The sequence below is a fragment of the Pongo abelii genome, chromosome 4, assembly GCF_028885655.2.
Source record: "Pongo abelii isolate AG06213 chromosome 4, NHGRI_mPonAbe1-v2.0_pri, whole genome shotgun sequence".
Classification (NCBI taxonomy): domain Eukaryota; kingdom Metazoa; phylum Chordata; class Mammalia; order Primates; family Hominidae; genus Pongo; species Pongo abelii.
Window position 1 is genome coordinate 185,618,773 of NC_071989.2, and position 16,286 is coordinate 185,635,058.

General features: G+C 40.9%; 1 protein-coding gene across 14 annotated transcripts in view; it reads right to left on the reverse strand.

Moving 5' to 3' along the window:
* The window catches only part of NSD1 (nuclear receptor binding SET domain protein 1), a 170,602-nt gene that overhangs the window by 98,002 nt on the left and 56,314 nt on the right, over nt 1–16,286 (reverse strand). For all 14 annotated transcript variants that reach the window (XM_054556277.1, XM_024247156.2, XM_054556272.2 and 11 more), the window contains 2 exons: nt 12,298–12,433; nt 41–213 (listed from right to left, as the gene is read on the reverse strand). In XM_054556277.1, the coding sequence (XP_054412252.1) occupies nt 41–213; nt 12,298–12,433 (309 nt within the window). The remainder of the gene's footprint in view (nt 1–40; nt 214–12,297; nt 12,434–16,286) is intronic.

Below are 16,286 nucleotides of genomic sequence, written 5' to 3' on the forward strand. Positions count from 1 at the left end.
TGCTTCTGTCACTCAATAAAAAGCCTTTTTCGTTTCCTACCTTATGCCTATATCCTTTTTCTTTCTGTTTTCCTCTTCTCCTAAGGACAGGTAGCTCTTCAAATTGATGTCTGCCTTCAAACATGACGATTGCTTTTCCAGCCACCCAGGCTCTCTCAGAAGGATCTCCAAAAGCCTCCACGTAGTACTGCCGATAGGGCCTCCGGTTGGAAACTAGGTAAGGGTAAGAGAACCAGAATCATTAGATCAAAGAAATTACTTCTCATCATTAAGAGAACAGCCACATCATTGTTGCCAAAGAAGACTGTCTGGAAACAACTAACATGCCCACTGAACTAGACAATCTAGAGTAGATCACACACAAGGAAAATTTTAAGTATTCTATATGTGTGGCAAGAAAACACACAGGAGGTTATCAAAGAATCAGTAGTCTAGTCTGATGATATGATATAGCTTCAAAACCAGCTAAATGTAGATTAACTACAAAGAAGAAATTAAGATAGTAGACAGGTAAGTTTCTTTCACTATATCAGTCTATAATTTCATTGTTCCAAAAATACAGAAGATGTATAATAAGCCCACAGCAACAAAAATATATATATTAAAAAAAAACCAAGAAAATGTGAAAAACACTAGGCTAATATAAAGAAGAAGAAATGTTTCAGCAAAGCAACATGTATGATCTGTTAACATTTATAATGCAGCTACTCATAGACAAGCACCACACAAGGTGCTTTGCATGGATTCCTCCCCACAACCACACCCCCAAAATAATGTATGGTTTTGATATTTTAGATATAGTAAGTTCAATAACTTCAGAGAGAACAAGCGCATGGTCAAACACTGGTTTTGCAAAGAAAGTGAAATGCAATATTTCAAATTAGGGAAATTTTAAAAGAAAAAGGAAAGCCTACCAGTAATAAAACCAAAAATAAATCCAGTTTAGCCTATAATTTCTTGGTTATCTAAAGTTCTATACATACAATTAAAAATATGAAAATACAAATCCCATCTAGAAAAGATTATAATTAAATTCATCTAGTATATGTTATCTTCCACACATTTACAATTTTATTAGCAACTTTTATTACACTAAAATGTCACAAAAGAAAGAGACTCAGGACAACACATGTTTAACAATTTGTCACTTTTAATAAAAGGAAATAAAAATCATTTTATACGAAAATTCATTTTAACTCAGATCTAGTTCCCTTGTAACAACCACGTCTTATTTCAAAACACAGAAAAGAATCCAAATAACCTTTGGAAGAATTACGGAATGCCTATTTCCTTCAGAATGCAAAATGAAAAATGAAAAAAGAAAGACAAAGGAGAGAAGGGATTTATAAACTGAACTGTCAACGGTAACTTCTCTATAAATGCTGGTTTCAAAAGTGTACACACGGTAGTTTTTCTATAAAAAACACAGCTTAATAATGAAACTAAAACTTAAATTTTGTGTTGTCTGGTTCATTTTAAAAACAAACTGAAAAAAAAAATGAACTCCTTATTTCCCACCTATTGAATTAAATCCTTCAATAAAAATCACCTACAGGAACTGGAACTCGTTAATATACACGTGTGTACCTATATAGAAGTTCTTAAAGTCAATTGGAGAAATAAGTCACTCTCCCATGAGTCAATACATTGAACTGGCCAGGTGCAGGGGCTCACACCTGTAATCCCAACACTTTGGGAGGCAGAAGTGGGAGGATTGCTTGAGCCCAGGAGTATAAGACGAGCCTGGGAAACATAGCAAGACCCTATCTCTACTAAAAATAAAAAAATTAGCTGAGGATGGTGGCATGTGCCTGTAGTCCCACCTATTTGGGAGGCTGAGAAGAGAGGATCACTTCATCCTCAAAGGTCAAGAATACAGTGAGCCATTATCACGCCACTGCACTCCACCCTGGCAGTACAGCAAGACCTTGTCTTAGAAATAAACAAATAAATAAATTCCATTAACAGATCAAGAACTTGATGTGCCAGCAACGTGAGGAGGAGAAAAAAGAACTCACTGTCTGACAGATAAGTCATCTATAAATAGATTACAGTACAAAAGGCATGACAACTGCAAAAATAAACACTTATTTCTTTAAAAAAAAAAACTCAATTATAAGTGGGAGGAGATAAATGAAGTACTTGAACAACTTTTTTTTTGAGACGGAGTTTCACTCTTGTTGCTCAGTCTGGAGTGCTATGGCATGATCTCAGCTCACTGCAACCTCTGCCTCCCAGGTTCAAGCGATTCTCCCGCCCCAGCCTCCCAAGTAGCTGGAATTACAGGCATGCGCCACCATGCCCGGCTAATTTTTTGTATTTTTAGTAAAGACGGGATTTCCTCATGTTGGTCAGGCTGATCTCAAACTCCCGACCTCAGGTGATCCGCCCGCCTCGGCCTCCCAAAGTGCTGGGATTACAGGCGTGAGCCACCGCGCCAGGCTGAACAACTTTTAAAGTTAAACAGTTTGGCCAGGTGGGATGGCTCATGCCTGTAATCCCAGCACTTTGGTAGGCTGAGGCAGGCGGATTACCTGAGGTTAGGAGTTCAAGACCAGCCTGGTCAACATGGTAAAACCCTGTCTCTACTAAAAATACAAAAAGTAGCCGGGCGTGGTGCAACATGCCTGTAATCCAAGCTACTCGAGAGGCTGAGGCATGAGAATCGCTTGAACTCAGGAGGCGGGGGTTGCAGTGAGCTGAGATCGCACCACTGCACTCTAGCCTGGACAACAGAGTGAGACGCCATTTCAAAAAATAAAAATAAAAAAAAAAGTAAACACTTAAAGATAGAATTATAGTATGAGGGCATAGAACCCTCAAAGGCATGAATGAATAAAACAAAACAAAACTACAAGTAGTTCTAAACACTGTATCATAAACTAGAAGAAAAGGGAAACTAATATAGGTTGGGCAGCAACCAGACTTGTAAGCGTTCGCATGGCATGTTAAGATCTTAGCCATTACAGCTTCGACTTTTAGCTGACTTTTAGTCCCAGCTACTCGGGAGGCTGAGGCAGAAGAATCACTTGATCCCAGGAGGCAGAGGATGCAGTGAGCCAAGATCCCGCTACTGCACTCCAGCCTGGGAGACAGAACAAGACTCTGTCTCAAACAAACAAACAAACAAACAAACAAAACACAGATGCTTAGGTTGGACGCAGTGGCTCACACCTATAATCCCAGCACTTTGGGAGGTGGAGGCAGGCGGATCACCAGAGGTCAGGAGTTCGAGACCAGCCTGGCCAACATGGCAAAACCCAGTCTCTACTAAAAATACAAAAATTAGTGCCAGGTGTGGTGGTATGCACCTGTAATCCCAACTGAGGCAAGAGAATCACTTGAACCCAGGAGACAGAAGTTGCAGTGAGCCAAGATCGCACCTCACTGCACTCCAGCCTGAGTAACAAGAGTGAAACTCCATCCAAAAAAAAAAAAAAGAATACAAAAACACCAGATACTATACAATGTTTATAGAAACACTGTTCAGAATGGCCAAAAGGAAACAACCCAAATGTTCTCTGATGGATGAATGGAAAAACAAAATGTGATACTTAGAATACAATGACGTATTATGTAGCCTTTAAAAAAATTAACAGAGAGAAAGAAATTCGGAAACATACTATAGCATAGATAAACTTAGAAGACATTATGATAAGTGAAGTAAGGGGTCAATAGGACAAATGTCTGATTCTAGTTATATGTGGTATCTAAAATAGTCAAATTTATAAGGAAAAAAAACACAGAACAGTGGTTACCAAGAGCTACGGTGATGTTGGTAAATGGGTACAGAGTTTCAGTTTGGGAGATGAAAGAGTCTGGAGATGAATAGTGGTAATGGCTACACAACAATGTTAATATACTTAATGCTACTGAACTGCCTACTTTAAACAATGAAAACATTAGGCGAGGAAAGGTGACTCAGGCCTGTAGTCCCCGCACCTTGGGAGGCTGAGGCAGGACAGCACCTTGGGAGGCCAAGGCAGGAGGATCACTTAAGGTCAAGAGTTCAAGAACTGCCTGGCCAACATGGTGAAATCCTGTCTCTACTAAAAATACAAAAATTAGCCAGGCGTGGTGGCACATGCCTGTAGTCCCAGCTACTTGTATAGTCCCAGCTACTCAGGAGGCTCAGGCAGAACTGCTTGAACCCAGGAGGCAGAGGTTGCAGTGAGCTGAGATCCCGCCACAGCCTGGGCAACAGAGCAGGACTCTATCTCAAAAAAACAAAACAAAACAAAAAAACATTAAATTTATATTTTGTCTATTTTTTAAAAGTCAAATAACCAATGATGGGTATATGGGAAAAATCAGAACCAATGCATTCCTAGTGGGAACGTATCCCCGTTGTTAAGTTGAGAAGCACAACAGATTTGCGGAAAAATTATAAACAAATCACAGATGCTCCATGACATACCCATTATAAGTTGAAAATATTAAGTTGAGGCCGGGCGTGGTGGCTCGCTCCTGTAATCCCAGCATTTTGGGAGGCCGAGGCGGGCAGATCACGAGGTCAAGAGATCGAGAACATCCTGACCAACATGGTGAAACCCCGTCTCTACTAAAAACACAAAAATTAGCTGGGCGTGGTGGCAGACGCCTGTAATCCCAGCTACTCAGGAGGCTGAGGCAGGAGAATTGCTTGAACCAGGGTGTCAGAGGTTGCAGTGAGCTGAGATCGTGCCACTGCACTCTAGTCTGGTGACAGAGCAAGACTCCATCTCAAAAAAAAAAAAAAAAAAAAAGAAAAGAAAAGAAAATATTAAGTTGAATATGAAGGCTGGCCAGACGCAGAGGCTTCACACCTATAATCCAAACACTTTCTGAGGCCAAGGCAAGAGGACTGTTTGAGCCCAGGAGTCCAAGACAAGCATGGGCAATACAGGGAGATCCTGTCTACAAAAAAATTAAAAAATTAGCTGGGCGTGGTGGCCCTTGCCTGTAGTTCCAGCTACTTGGGGGGCTGAGGCGGGAGGATCACATGAGTCCAAGAGGCAGAGGTTGCAGTGAGCTGACATCGCGTCACTACACTCCAGCCTGAGCAACAAAGCAAGACCCTGCCTCTAAAAAAAAAAAAGAATAATTAGAAAATGCATTTAATACACCTAGCCTACGCTAAACATGCTCAGAACACTTACATTGGTCTACAGTTGTGCAATATTTCTGACACAGAGCCTATTTTAAAATTAACTGCTGAATATATCCTGTAATTTACTGAATACTACATTGAAAGTGAAAAACAGAGTGGTTCTACAGGTAACTCAAAGTACCATTTCTATTTAATGTGTATCGCTTTCACACCATTGTAAGGTCAAAAAATTCTAACTCAAATTGGGGACCTACCACATATGAAATGTCCAGAATATGCAAATCCACAGAAATAGAAAGTACATTAGTAGTTGCTTAAGGCAAACACATATGGGTGTGGAAAGATGGAGACAGAGGAAGCTAAAGAGTATGGGGTTCCATGTTAGGGTGATGAATATATTTTCAAATTGATATCCTGGTGAAAACTTCAAGTATGGAGTTGAGTATATAAATCTAAAGGCTGGATAAAGACTATCACTATGGATATGAATTCAGTTTACTGATGACAATTTAAAACTCAGTTATAAGACTGTCACTCAAGAAGGATGAAAAAAGGCTATTGCAGACTAAATGTTTGTGTCCTCCTGAAATGCATTATTCTGAAGCCTTGACCCCCCCCCATATGTTGGTGTTTACAGGTGAGGCCTTTGAAGTAATTAGATTTACTAATTTTATACACTAAATATACCAAGAATACTAAATACTATTACTAGATTAGTAATAGGTCCCTCATGATGGAGGTGATCTCATGATGCAACTAGTCTCCTTATAAGAAGATGCCAGAGTGAGTACTTTCGCTCTCTGCCAAATGAGGACACAGCAACAAGGTGGTTATCTACAAGTCAGGAAGACAGCCCTCACTTGGGATCCAAATTGGCTAGCACCTTCATCTTGAAACTTCCCTGTCTCTAGAGTCAAAAATAAATTGGCCAGGCACAGTGGCTCACACCTGTAATCTCAGCACGTTGGGAGGCCAAGGTGGGAGGATCACTTAAGGCCAGGAGTACAAGACCAGTTCATGCAACATAGGGAGATCTTGTCTCTACAAGAAATATAAAAATTAGCCAAGTGTTGTGGTGCACACCTGTAGTGCCAGCTACTCAGGAGGCTGAGGTGGAAGGAGCACTGGAGCCCTGGAGCACTGGAGCCTGGGAGATGGAAGTTGCAGTGAGCTGTAATTGTGCCACTGCACTCCAGCCTGAGTGACAGAGCAAGACTCTTTCTCAAAAATAAGAATAATATTAAAATAAAAAATAACAAAAAATAAAAATCCTTCTGAATCCTATATACCTATCTGCCTGCAGCATCCTCCCTTCTCTGTCTGTCTCCACTGCCTCAAATCAGTCCAATCTAACTTCTACCCTAATCAAACCAACAACAACAAAAAAGGTACTCGTGATCTCCACCTTCTTATCCCTAATGGACATTTTATTTACTTTCTAGGCAACACTCAGCAAAATTGACCACATCGTCCTTGAACTACAGTGGTCCCAGCTCACCTGAGACTTCACTTTCGATGGTTTCAGTTACCTGTGATACGGTAAAATAAGCTACTGGGGTCGAAGGTAGGGGACAGATTCCCATAACTTTTATTACAGTGTAATTGTTCTGTTTTATTTATTTATTTATTTATTTATTTATTTTTTGAGATGGAGTCTCGCACTCTCGCCCAGGCTGGAGTGCAGTGGTGCCATCTTGGCTCACTGCAAGCTCCGCCTCCCGGGTTCACACCATTCTCCTGCCTCAGCCTGCCAAGTAGCTGGGACTACAGGTGCCCGCCACCCTGCCCAGCTCATTTTTTGTATTTTTAGTAGAGACAGAGTTTCACCTTGTTAGCCAGGATGGTCTCAATCGCCTGACCTTGTGATCCGCCTGTCTCGGCCTCCCAAAGTGCTGGGATTATAGGCGTGAGCCACTGCACCCGCCCTCTGTTTTATTATTAGTTGTTATTGATCTCTTACAATGCCCAATTTATCTTTTATTTACTATTTTTTTTTTTTTAGATGGAGTCTTGCTCCATCGCCCAGGCTGGAGTGCAGTGGTATGATCTCGGCTCATTGCCACTTCCACCTCCCAAGTTTAAGCAATCCTCCTGCCTCAGCCTCCCCAGTAGCTGGGATTACAGGCGTCCACCACTAGGCCCAGCTAATTTTTTGTGTGTTTTTAGTAGAAACAGGGTTTCACCATGTTGGCCAGGCTGGCTTTCAACTCCTGACCTCAAGTGATCCGCCTGCCTCGGCTTCCCAATGTGCTAGGATTACAGGCGTGAGCCACCACAACCGGCCACAATGCCCAATTTATAAATGATACTTTATAATAGGTATGTATATACAGGAAAAACATTATATATATGGGATTCAGTACTATCCAGTTTCAGGCATCCATTGAGAATCTTAGAACATATCCCCAGTACATACTACTGTACTCTAGCCACATTCTCCTACTTTTCCTCTTCCAACTGTTTCATCCGATTCTTTTTCATCATTCTTTTTCAGCGAGCTCAGTCTCTTCCATACAGATGTCAAATGATGTCTTCCTCAATGTACCTTTTGTCTCATAGTATCTTTTGTCCCAAAAAATCTCACCCATGCCTTGCCCATGGCTCCAACTAATATGAACAAGAATATGTCCTTTCTGAGTTATAGATGCTCTGGTGTTCTCTCAGTAAATGATGATCTATTCATCCACCCAGTGATGAAGCTAAAAACGTGGGAGCCATCCTGTGATATGGAAACCTGAGAACTGAAAGCCTCAGGACTTCATTTTCCCTCACTCAACATTATCCAATGCATTATTACATCAGATGCATTTTACCTCCTAATCTGTTTTTATTTTCTATTCACAGTTTTCATCACACCATAATCACTAATAATGACTTCTTTAACTGTCTCTTTTTACTTATTTGTGGTCCCCCTCTAACACATGTTCAATAATCCAGCCACAGTGAACTTTTAAAATGAACAGATCAGAGAATGGTGGCTCCTGCTAAACATCTTTTAATTATATACATTGTTCCTGAGATAAAAATAACAAAATCTTTTAACAAAGTCAACAAGGCACGGAACACTCTGTCCCATATCTACTTCCCAGCCTCATACTGTGCCACCCTCCATTACTCTGTGAGCTGCAGATTCCTGGAACCATCTTCTTCTCTCTTCCCTAGTTAACTCCCAACTCATCCTCTCAAGTAACAGATCAGAGCAAACACCACTGATGAAAAGTCCAGGTCAGTTATCCCTGTTATATCACTGAATAGGCATCAAAATTGTTCCTTGGACAGACTTCTCAGTTAAGTAATAATGCATTTGATTATTTTCTGGTGTCTTGTCCCTTATACTAGATTCTAATTTCTCATGAGAGCAAGCAGTATTGATGTATGGCCCAATAATGGATCCCAAAACCTAGCACAGTACTCAATCTATACAAGGTATTTACTATTTGTCAAATAAATAGCATGGACTCAACTAGTATGCATAAGAAACACTATAAATAGGCTGAGTGCAGTAGCTCCCGTCAGTAATCCCAAGTACTTTGGGAGGCCCAGGCGGGTAGATCGCTTGAGCCCAGGAGTTTCAGACCAGCCTGGGCAACAAGGCAAAACCCCGTCTCTACAAAAAAATTAAAAACTAAGCCAGGCATAGTGGCGAATGCCTGTAGTCCCAGCTGCTTGGAAGGCACAGGAGGGAAGATCGCTTGACCCTGGGACGCTATGGCTGCAATGAGTCATCATCACGCCACTGCATTCCAGCCTGGGCAATAGAACGAGACCCTAAATCAAAAGAGAGATGAGGAAAGAGAGAAAGAGAGACACCCTAATGAGTAAGAAACCAGCAGTCATAGGGACAGGGAGGTTAGAAAAGGAGGACTCAGAGTTCTCTAGTAGTAGAATTTAAATATCCAGACAGGTCACAAAGGATAAGGTATCAACATTTTTTTTTAATTAAAGAGAAAGTGTCTCATTGTGTTGCCAAGGCTGGTCTCAAACTCCTGGGCTCAAGTGATCCTCCCACCTCAGACTCCCAAAGTGCTGGGATTATAGGCATGAGCTACCGTGCCTGGTCAAGGTATTAAATTTTTAACACGCTAAATTATTTTTTTCTTTTGAGACAGAGTCTCGCTCTGTCGCCCAGGCTGGAGTACAGTAGTGTGATCTTGGATCACTGCAACCTCCGCATCCTGGGCTCAAGCAATTCTTCTGCCTCAGCCTCCCCAGTAGCTGGGATTATAGGAGCATGCCAACACACCTGGCTAATTTTTGTATTTTTAGTAAACACAGGGTTTCACCATGTCAGCCAGACTGGTCTCGAACTCCTGACCTCAGGTGATCTGCCCGCCTCAGCCTCCCAAAGTGCTGGAATTACAGGTGTGAGCCACTGTGCCCAGACACAAAACCTAGTACTGTGCTAGGTTTTGGCACCTGTAGTCCCAGGTACTTGGGAGGCTGAGGCAGCAGAATGGTGTGAACCCAGGAGGTGGAGCTTGCAGTGAGCCGAGATTATGCCACTGCACTCCAACCTGGAAGACAGAGCGAGGCTCCGTCTCAAAAAAAAAAAAAGACACTAAAATTTATAAAGGTTTTTGGGCACCTCACTATTCAAAATATAAAATCAAATCCAGGAATTCTACTTTGGAGAAATCATCCTTTTTGTTAAAAAAAAAAAAAAAAAAAAAAGAGGCATGGTGACTTCCAGCACTCTGGAAGGTCAAGGTGGGAGGATCCCTTATTAAGCTCAGGATTTCAAGACCAGCCTGGGTAATATATGGAGACACTATCTCCACCCAAAAAGAAAAAAAAAAAAAAGCCATGTGTGGTGGCACACATCTGTGCTTCCAGCTATTCCAGCTATTCAGGATGCTGAGGTTGGATGACTGGTTGAGCCCTGGAGACCAAGGCTTCAGTGAGGCGTGGTTATGCCATTACACTCCAGCCTAGGCAACAGAATGAGATCCTGTCTCAGAAAAATAAATAAATACATAAATAATAAAAATATGAAAAAAATATCCACAAAGTGGAAAAGGCAAGCTGCAAAATATACAATGTTCTGTTTGTGATAAAGGAAAGACGTGGAAGATGACTAAGAAGTATATATTTACTCATGTAAATATAAATATAATTTACATGAAAAAACATTATGTATATAAAAATATATTAATACCAGCCGGGTGTGGTGGCTCACGCCTATAATCCAAACACTTTGGGAGGCCAAGACCGGTGGTTCACTTGAGGTCAGGAGTTTGAGACCAGCCTGGCCAACATGGTGAAACCCCGTCTCTACTAAAATACAAAAATTAGCTGGGCATGGTGGCACACACCTGTAATCCCAGCTACTCTGGAGGCTGAGGCAGGAGGAGAATTGCTTGAACCCGGGAGGCAGAGGTTGCAGTGAGCCGAAATTGCGCCACTGCACTCCAACGTAGGTGATAGAGCAAGATTCCATCTCAAAACAAAACAACAACAACAAAAATTAATATCAATTGGTTGCCTGTTGAAAGGAATGAAGAATGTGGCAGATCACAGCAAAGCAGAGAGTAAGCTGATTTTTCTGAATCTCATCAACATATGACTTTCAGAAACTAAAATACATATATTAAAACTAAAATAAAATCACTACCATCCTAATAGAAAAAAGGACAGCTCAAATCAAGTTTCAGGCCAGGTGCAGTGGCTCACGCCTGTAATCCCAACACTTTGGGAGGCTGAGGAAGGAGGATTACCTGAGGTCAGGAGTTCAAGACCAGCCTGGCCAACATGGTGAAACCCCATCTCTATTAAAAATACAAAAATTGGCCTGGCACAGTGGCTCACGCTTGTAATCCCAGCATTTTGGGAGGCCGAGGCCAGCAGATCACGAGGTCAGGAAATCAAGACCACCCTGGTTAACACGGTGAAACCCCGTCTCTACTAAAAATACCAAAAAAATTAGCTGGACGTGGTGGCTGGCGCCTGTAGTCCCAGCTACTCGGGAGGCTGAGGCAGGAGAATGGCATGAACCCAGCAGGCAGAGCTTGCGGTGAGCCGAGATCGCGCCACTGCACTCCAGCCTGGGAGACAGAGCAGAAATTCTTCTCTAAAATAAAATAAAATAAAACTAAATCAAGTTTCAGCCCCATCCTTTAGAGTAATTTAAAACTAAGGTACCTGAGATTCAAACACAACAATCAACTGAAAAACAAACAATAGCATTTAAAGGAAATACTCCAAATTAAAATTTCAAACTTCAAAATTATTAATAAGAAACATTTACAATTGTTTCAGCTTTTATATTATCAAAAATGATACAAACCTGATTGAAGTAGAAATATGTAAATATACTAAAAGGTGATTCTGGACAATGTAAACATTAGAGAAATGGCCTAACATCTTCCTGGCATCAACAGAATAACTGAGAATGTTTAAATCAGCCAGGCACAGGCAGTGGCTTACGCCTGTAATCCCCATACTTTGGGAGACTGAGGTGGGCGGATCACCTCATGTCAGAAGTTCAAGACCAGCCTGGCCAACATGGTGAAACCCCATCTCTACTAAAAATACAAAAATTAGGCCTGGTGCAGGGCTCATGCCTGTAATCTCAGCACTTTGGGAGGCCGAGGCAGGCAGATCGCCTGAGGTCGGGAGCTTGAGACCAGTCTGACCAACATGGAGAAACCTCGTCTCTACTAAAAATACAAAATTAGCTGGGCGTAGTGGCACATGCCTGCAATCCCAGCTACTGAGGAGGCTGAGCCAGGAGAACTGCTTGAACCCAGGAGGCGGAGGTTGCGGTGAGCCGAGATCACGCCATTGCACTCCAGCCTGGGCAACAAGAGCAAAACTCCATCTCAAAAAAAAAAAAAACCAAAAAAACAAAAATTAGCCAAGAGTGGTGGCAGGTGCCTGTAATCCCAGCTACTCGGGAGGCTAAGGCAGGAGAATCGCTTGAACTCACAAGTCAGAGGTTGCAGCGAGCTGAGATTGTACCACTACAGTCCAGTCTGGGCAACAAGAGTGAGACTCCATCTCAAAAACAAACAAACAAACAAAAACAACCGAGAGAAGGTTTAAATCATAGAGTAAAATGAACTTTTAAAAGCCCCAAAAGATAAAATATGTAACACCAATTCATTCACAAAATATTCCAAGGTAAAAAATATATTATTATTAAAGATAACAAAAATTGAGTTATTCTAAAGGCAACTGCCTTTAACATGTATAATCACTGCAAGTATTACCTTTCATTTTTGAATGTGTGTTAATCAACGGATCAGAACAAATCCTGCAGGGCCACCACGGGCGTCTCTTGAATTTTGCCCAGATGAGATCTCCAACTTCATACTTCAGTGGCGTAGACTTTTTCTTAGGTTGACACTTTAGACAGACAAAACATGCGGTATCAATAAGAATCAAAATATTTTGAAACAGTATTGTCATTCCTATTAGCCTTCTGAAAAAGCAATGTATGAAAAATTGAGAATGAAAACACTCTAGCCTCAAAAGAATTACAAAATAAGTACAACTAAATTATTTCATCTTAATTTTTCATAACATAGCCCTTTATACATGGTTCTCAACTTATAATTGTTTTATATAATGAATCTATCCGTATTTTGAAAATAAAATTAAGCTGGCTTTATTTTTAAAGAACTAAAAACAAACACAATAAAGAAAATCATCCGAAGGAAAAGATATCCTTGATATAGTCCTTGGATCAAAACACAAAGGGGAAAAAAATGGAGAAAAAAATTATAGGAAGAATTTTTAATAATATCAAGAGACTTCAGACCCTTCTGCATGTGATATTCTACATGCTTTTCAAACCAATATTTCTATTAGCATATTAACAATAGTAATAGCCAGGAGTGGTGGCACACGCCTGTAGTCCCAGTTAACACTTTACTTTCAGACATAAGCACCAGAGAAAACAGCAAAGAATTCTTCTAGATACTCATAGAAGTTAAATCTCATTAAAAATACTGGGATTGGCTGGGCAGGGTGGCTCACGCCTGTAATCCCAGCACTTTGGGAGGCCGAGGTGGGTGGATTACCTGAGGTCAGGAGTTCATGACCAGCCTGGCCAACATGGTGAAACTTCGTTCTACTAAAAATACAAAAATTAGCCGGGCGTGTTGGCGGGCACCTGTAATCCTACCCAGTTACTTGGGAGGCTGAGACAGGAGAATCACTTGAACCCAGGAGGTGGAGGTTGCAGCGAGCCAAGAGCCACTGTACTCTAGCCTGGGCAACAGAGAGACTCTTCAAAAAAAAAAAAACAAAAAAAAAACGCTGGGTGCAGTGGCTCATGCCTGTAATCCCAGCACTTTGGGAGGCCGAGGCGAGCAGATCACGAGGTCAGGAGATCGAGACCATCCTGGCTAACACGGTGAAACCCCGTCTCTACTAAAAATAAAAAATTAGCTGGGCATGGTGGCAGGTGCCTGTAGTCCCAGCTACTCGGGAGGCTGAGGCAGGAGAATGGCGTGAACCCAGGAGGCGGAGCTTGCAGTGAGCCAAGATGGTGCCACTGCACTCCAGCCTGGGCAACAGAGCAAGACTCCGTCTCAGAAAACAAAACAAAACAAAAAAAACCTGGGATTAGTTCCTCATGTATATAGAGCTACTAGAAAATGAAACAAGAACTACATCTTACTTTCTTTTAAAAAGCTCTAAGGGGCCAGGCACATCTGTAATCCTAGCACTCTGGGAGGCCAAGGTGGGCAGATAACTTGAGGCCAGGAGTTTGAGACCAGCCTGGCCAACACAGAGAAACCCCGTCTCTGCTAAAAAGAGAAAAAAATACAAAAATTGGCCAGGTATGGCGGCACATGCCTGTAATCCCAGCTACTCGGGAGGCTGAGGCAAGAGAATTGCTTGAACCCGGGAGGCAGAGGTTGCAGTGAGCCAAGATTGTGCCACTGCACGCCGGCCTGGGCGACAGAGTTAGACGCTGCCTCAAAAGTAAAAAGAATAAAATAAAATAAAAAGCCCTAAGGGGGCCAGATGCTGTGGCTCTTGCCTGTAAATTCCAGCACTTTGGGAGGCTGAGGTGACAGATCACTCCACCCTAGGAGTTTGAGATCAGCCTGGACAACACGTCAGACCCCGTCTCTACAAAAAATTTAAAAAATTAGCTGGGCATGGTGGTGCATACCTGTACTCCCAGCTGCTTGGGAGACAGGTAAGAGGACTGCTTGAGCCCAAGAGTTCGAGGCTGCAGTGGACCATGTTCATGCCCACTGCACTCCAGCCTGTGCTACAGAGCAAGATCTGTCTTAAAAAAAACCTAAGGGACCATTTTGATGGTTATCAAGTAAATTCTCAAAAAGAATACGACTTCAAAGTTAATTGACTTTGAAACTTTAAGAGATACCAAGAATCAATGGGAAAGACAAATATTTTATCTGTACTGAAAACTGCAATCTGAGTAGGTTCCAATAAATTTATTATATAATTTGATTTTTGATTATTTAAATATGATTTATTTGGCACTGCTAAATATGGAACTTGCTTATTTATTCAAGTCCTAAATGACTTCAAATACATTAAGTAACATGATGTTTGCTACATGCAAGGCACTGTTCCTCTTGAAGTAAATACATTATTACCCATTATTTCACTACATGCCTGTGGTTACATAGTTATCAAGTGACAGAACCAAGGATTCAAACCTGGGGAGATACAACTCCAGAGCCTAAATTCTTAAACCACTCTCCTGTTATCCAATAACAATAAAACCTCATTATTATTATTATATGCTTTATGACAAATTTAACCATAACCAATCTAGCACATGTTGTTGGTTCTGTCTTCTCCTCAGAGAACCACTACAAAAAGATTACATTGTATTTTCGGAAGTATAATCATAAAATACATGCATTCAATAGACAGAGGAGAAAGAATGTCAGTGGTATCAGGTAAAGACAATAGCCAGAACCACAGAACCAGAGAAAGCAGTAATAAATCCTCTCTTCTGACTCCATCACAAACTGTGTCACCTTCAAAAAGTCTGTTAATTTGGCCTCAGTTTCCCAAGCCACAAAATTGGGAAAGTAACACCTACTCTATAATACACCATCAAAATGAATAACTAGTAATTCAGCTCCCAGTATTTTAACCCCCAAAAATAATTCAAAGTAATTTCCTATAATTCCTAATTCTAGGGTAAGATATTTAAAGCAGGTTTTTGTTTGGTTGGTTTTTTGTGTGTTTTTTTGAGACAGGTTCTCACTCTGCCTCCCACGCTGGAGTGCAATGGTGCAATCTTCACTCACTGCAACCTTCGCCTCCTGAGCTCAAGCCATCCTCCCATCTCAGCGTTCCAATGCTCACCAACATGCCTGGAAAATTTTTGTATTTTTTGTAGAGATGGAATATAACCACGTTGCCCAAGCTGTTAAAGCAGTTTTTTTTTTTTTAAATGACAAAAGTTAACATCCACCAAGAGATCTGTTTAAAAAAATTATGCTAGGAGCCGTGGTGGCTCAGGCCTGTTGTTCTGGTGCATAAGGAGGCGAGGCTGGGCGTTCAAGGCCAGCCTAGCCAACACAGAACCTCTCATCTATATAACCAAAAAAAATTATGCTATTACAACTCTATGAAATATGCTAAGTTAAGATGTCCTATATTAAAGATAATAACACAGCTATACATACACTATATGATCCATTATAAACTAGGCTGAAGCAATAATGATGACCTTAAAAAAATTTTTAAATAACAAGGCCATTGAGAAACACAAATTTTAAAGTTTCATTAAATTGATGGTACCATGAGTAAAGATTTTAACAAACCCCTATTTACTTTCTTCTATCTTGAAAAATTTACATGACCAAATAAAATAACATATGCAAACCCACTGGAAAAATAAATCTATATAAATACACATTAATACTTTCATTCATAGACAATAATAACCAAATCCAACTGATTTTAATAAATAAACTTAGAAGCAGGCAAGAATTTCAGACCACAAAAAAGCTTCTAAACATGAAAATAGTGGAAATAAGAACAAGGGTTTAAAAAAGCAAGATGACTTTAAGACCAGCTTAAAAATTTTATCTTGCAGAGATAGACGCTAAAATAAACCCATTTAAGCACATAATTCAACTACACACAAACTTAGTCAACACCTATGTACAAAGCTCAACAAGAGACACAAAGACGAATAAGTCACAATTCCAGATCCCAAGACACTTGGGAAAAGAGATCAGAGAAGATGTTAAGT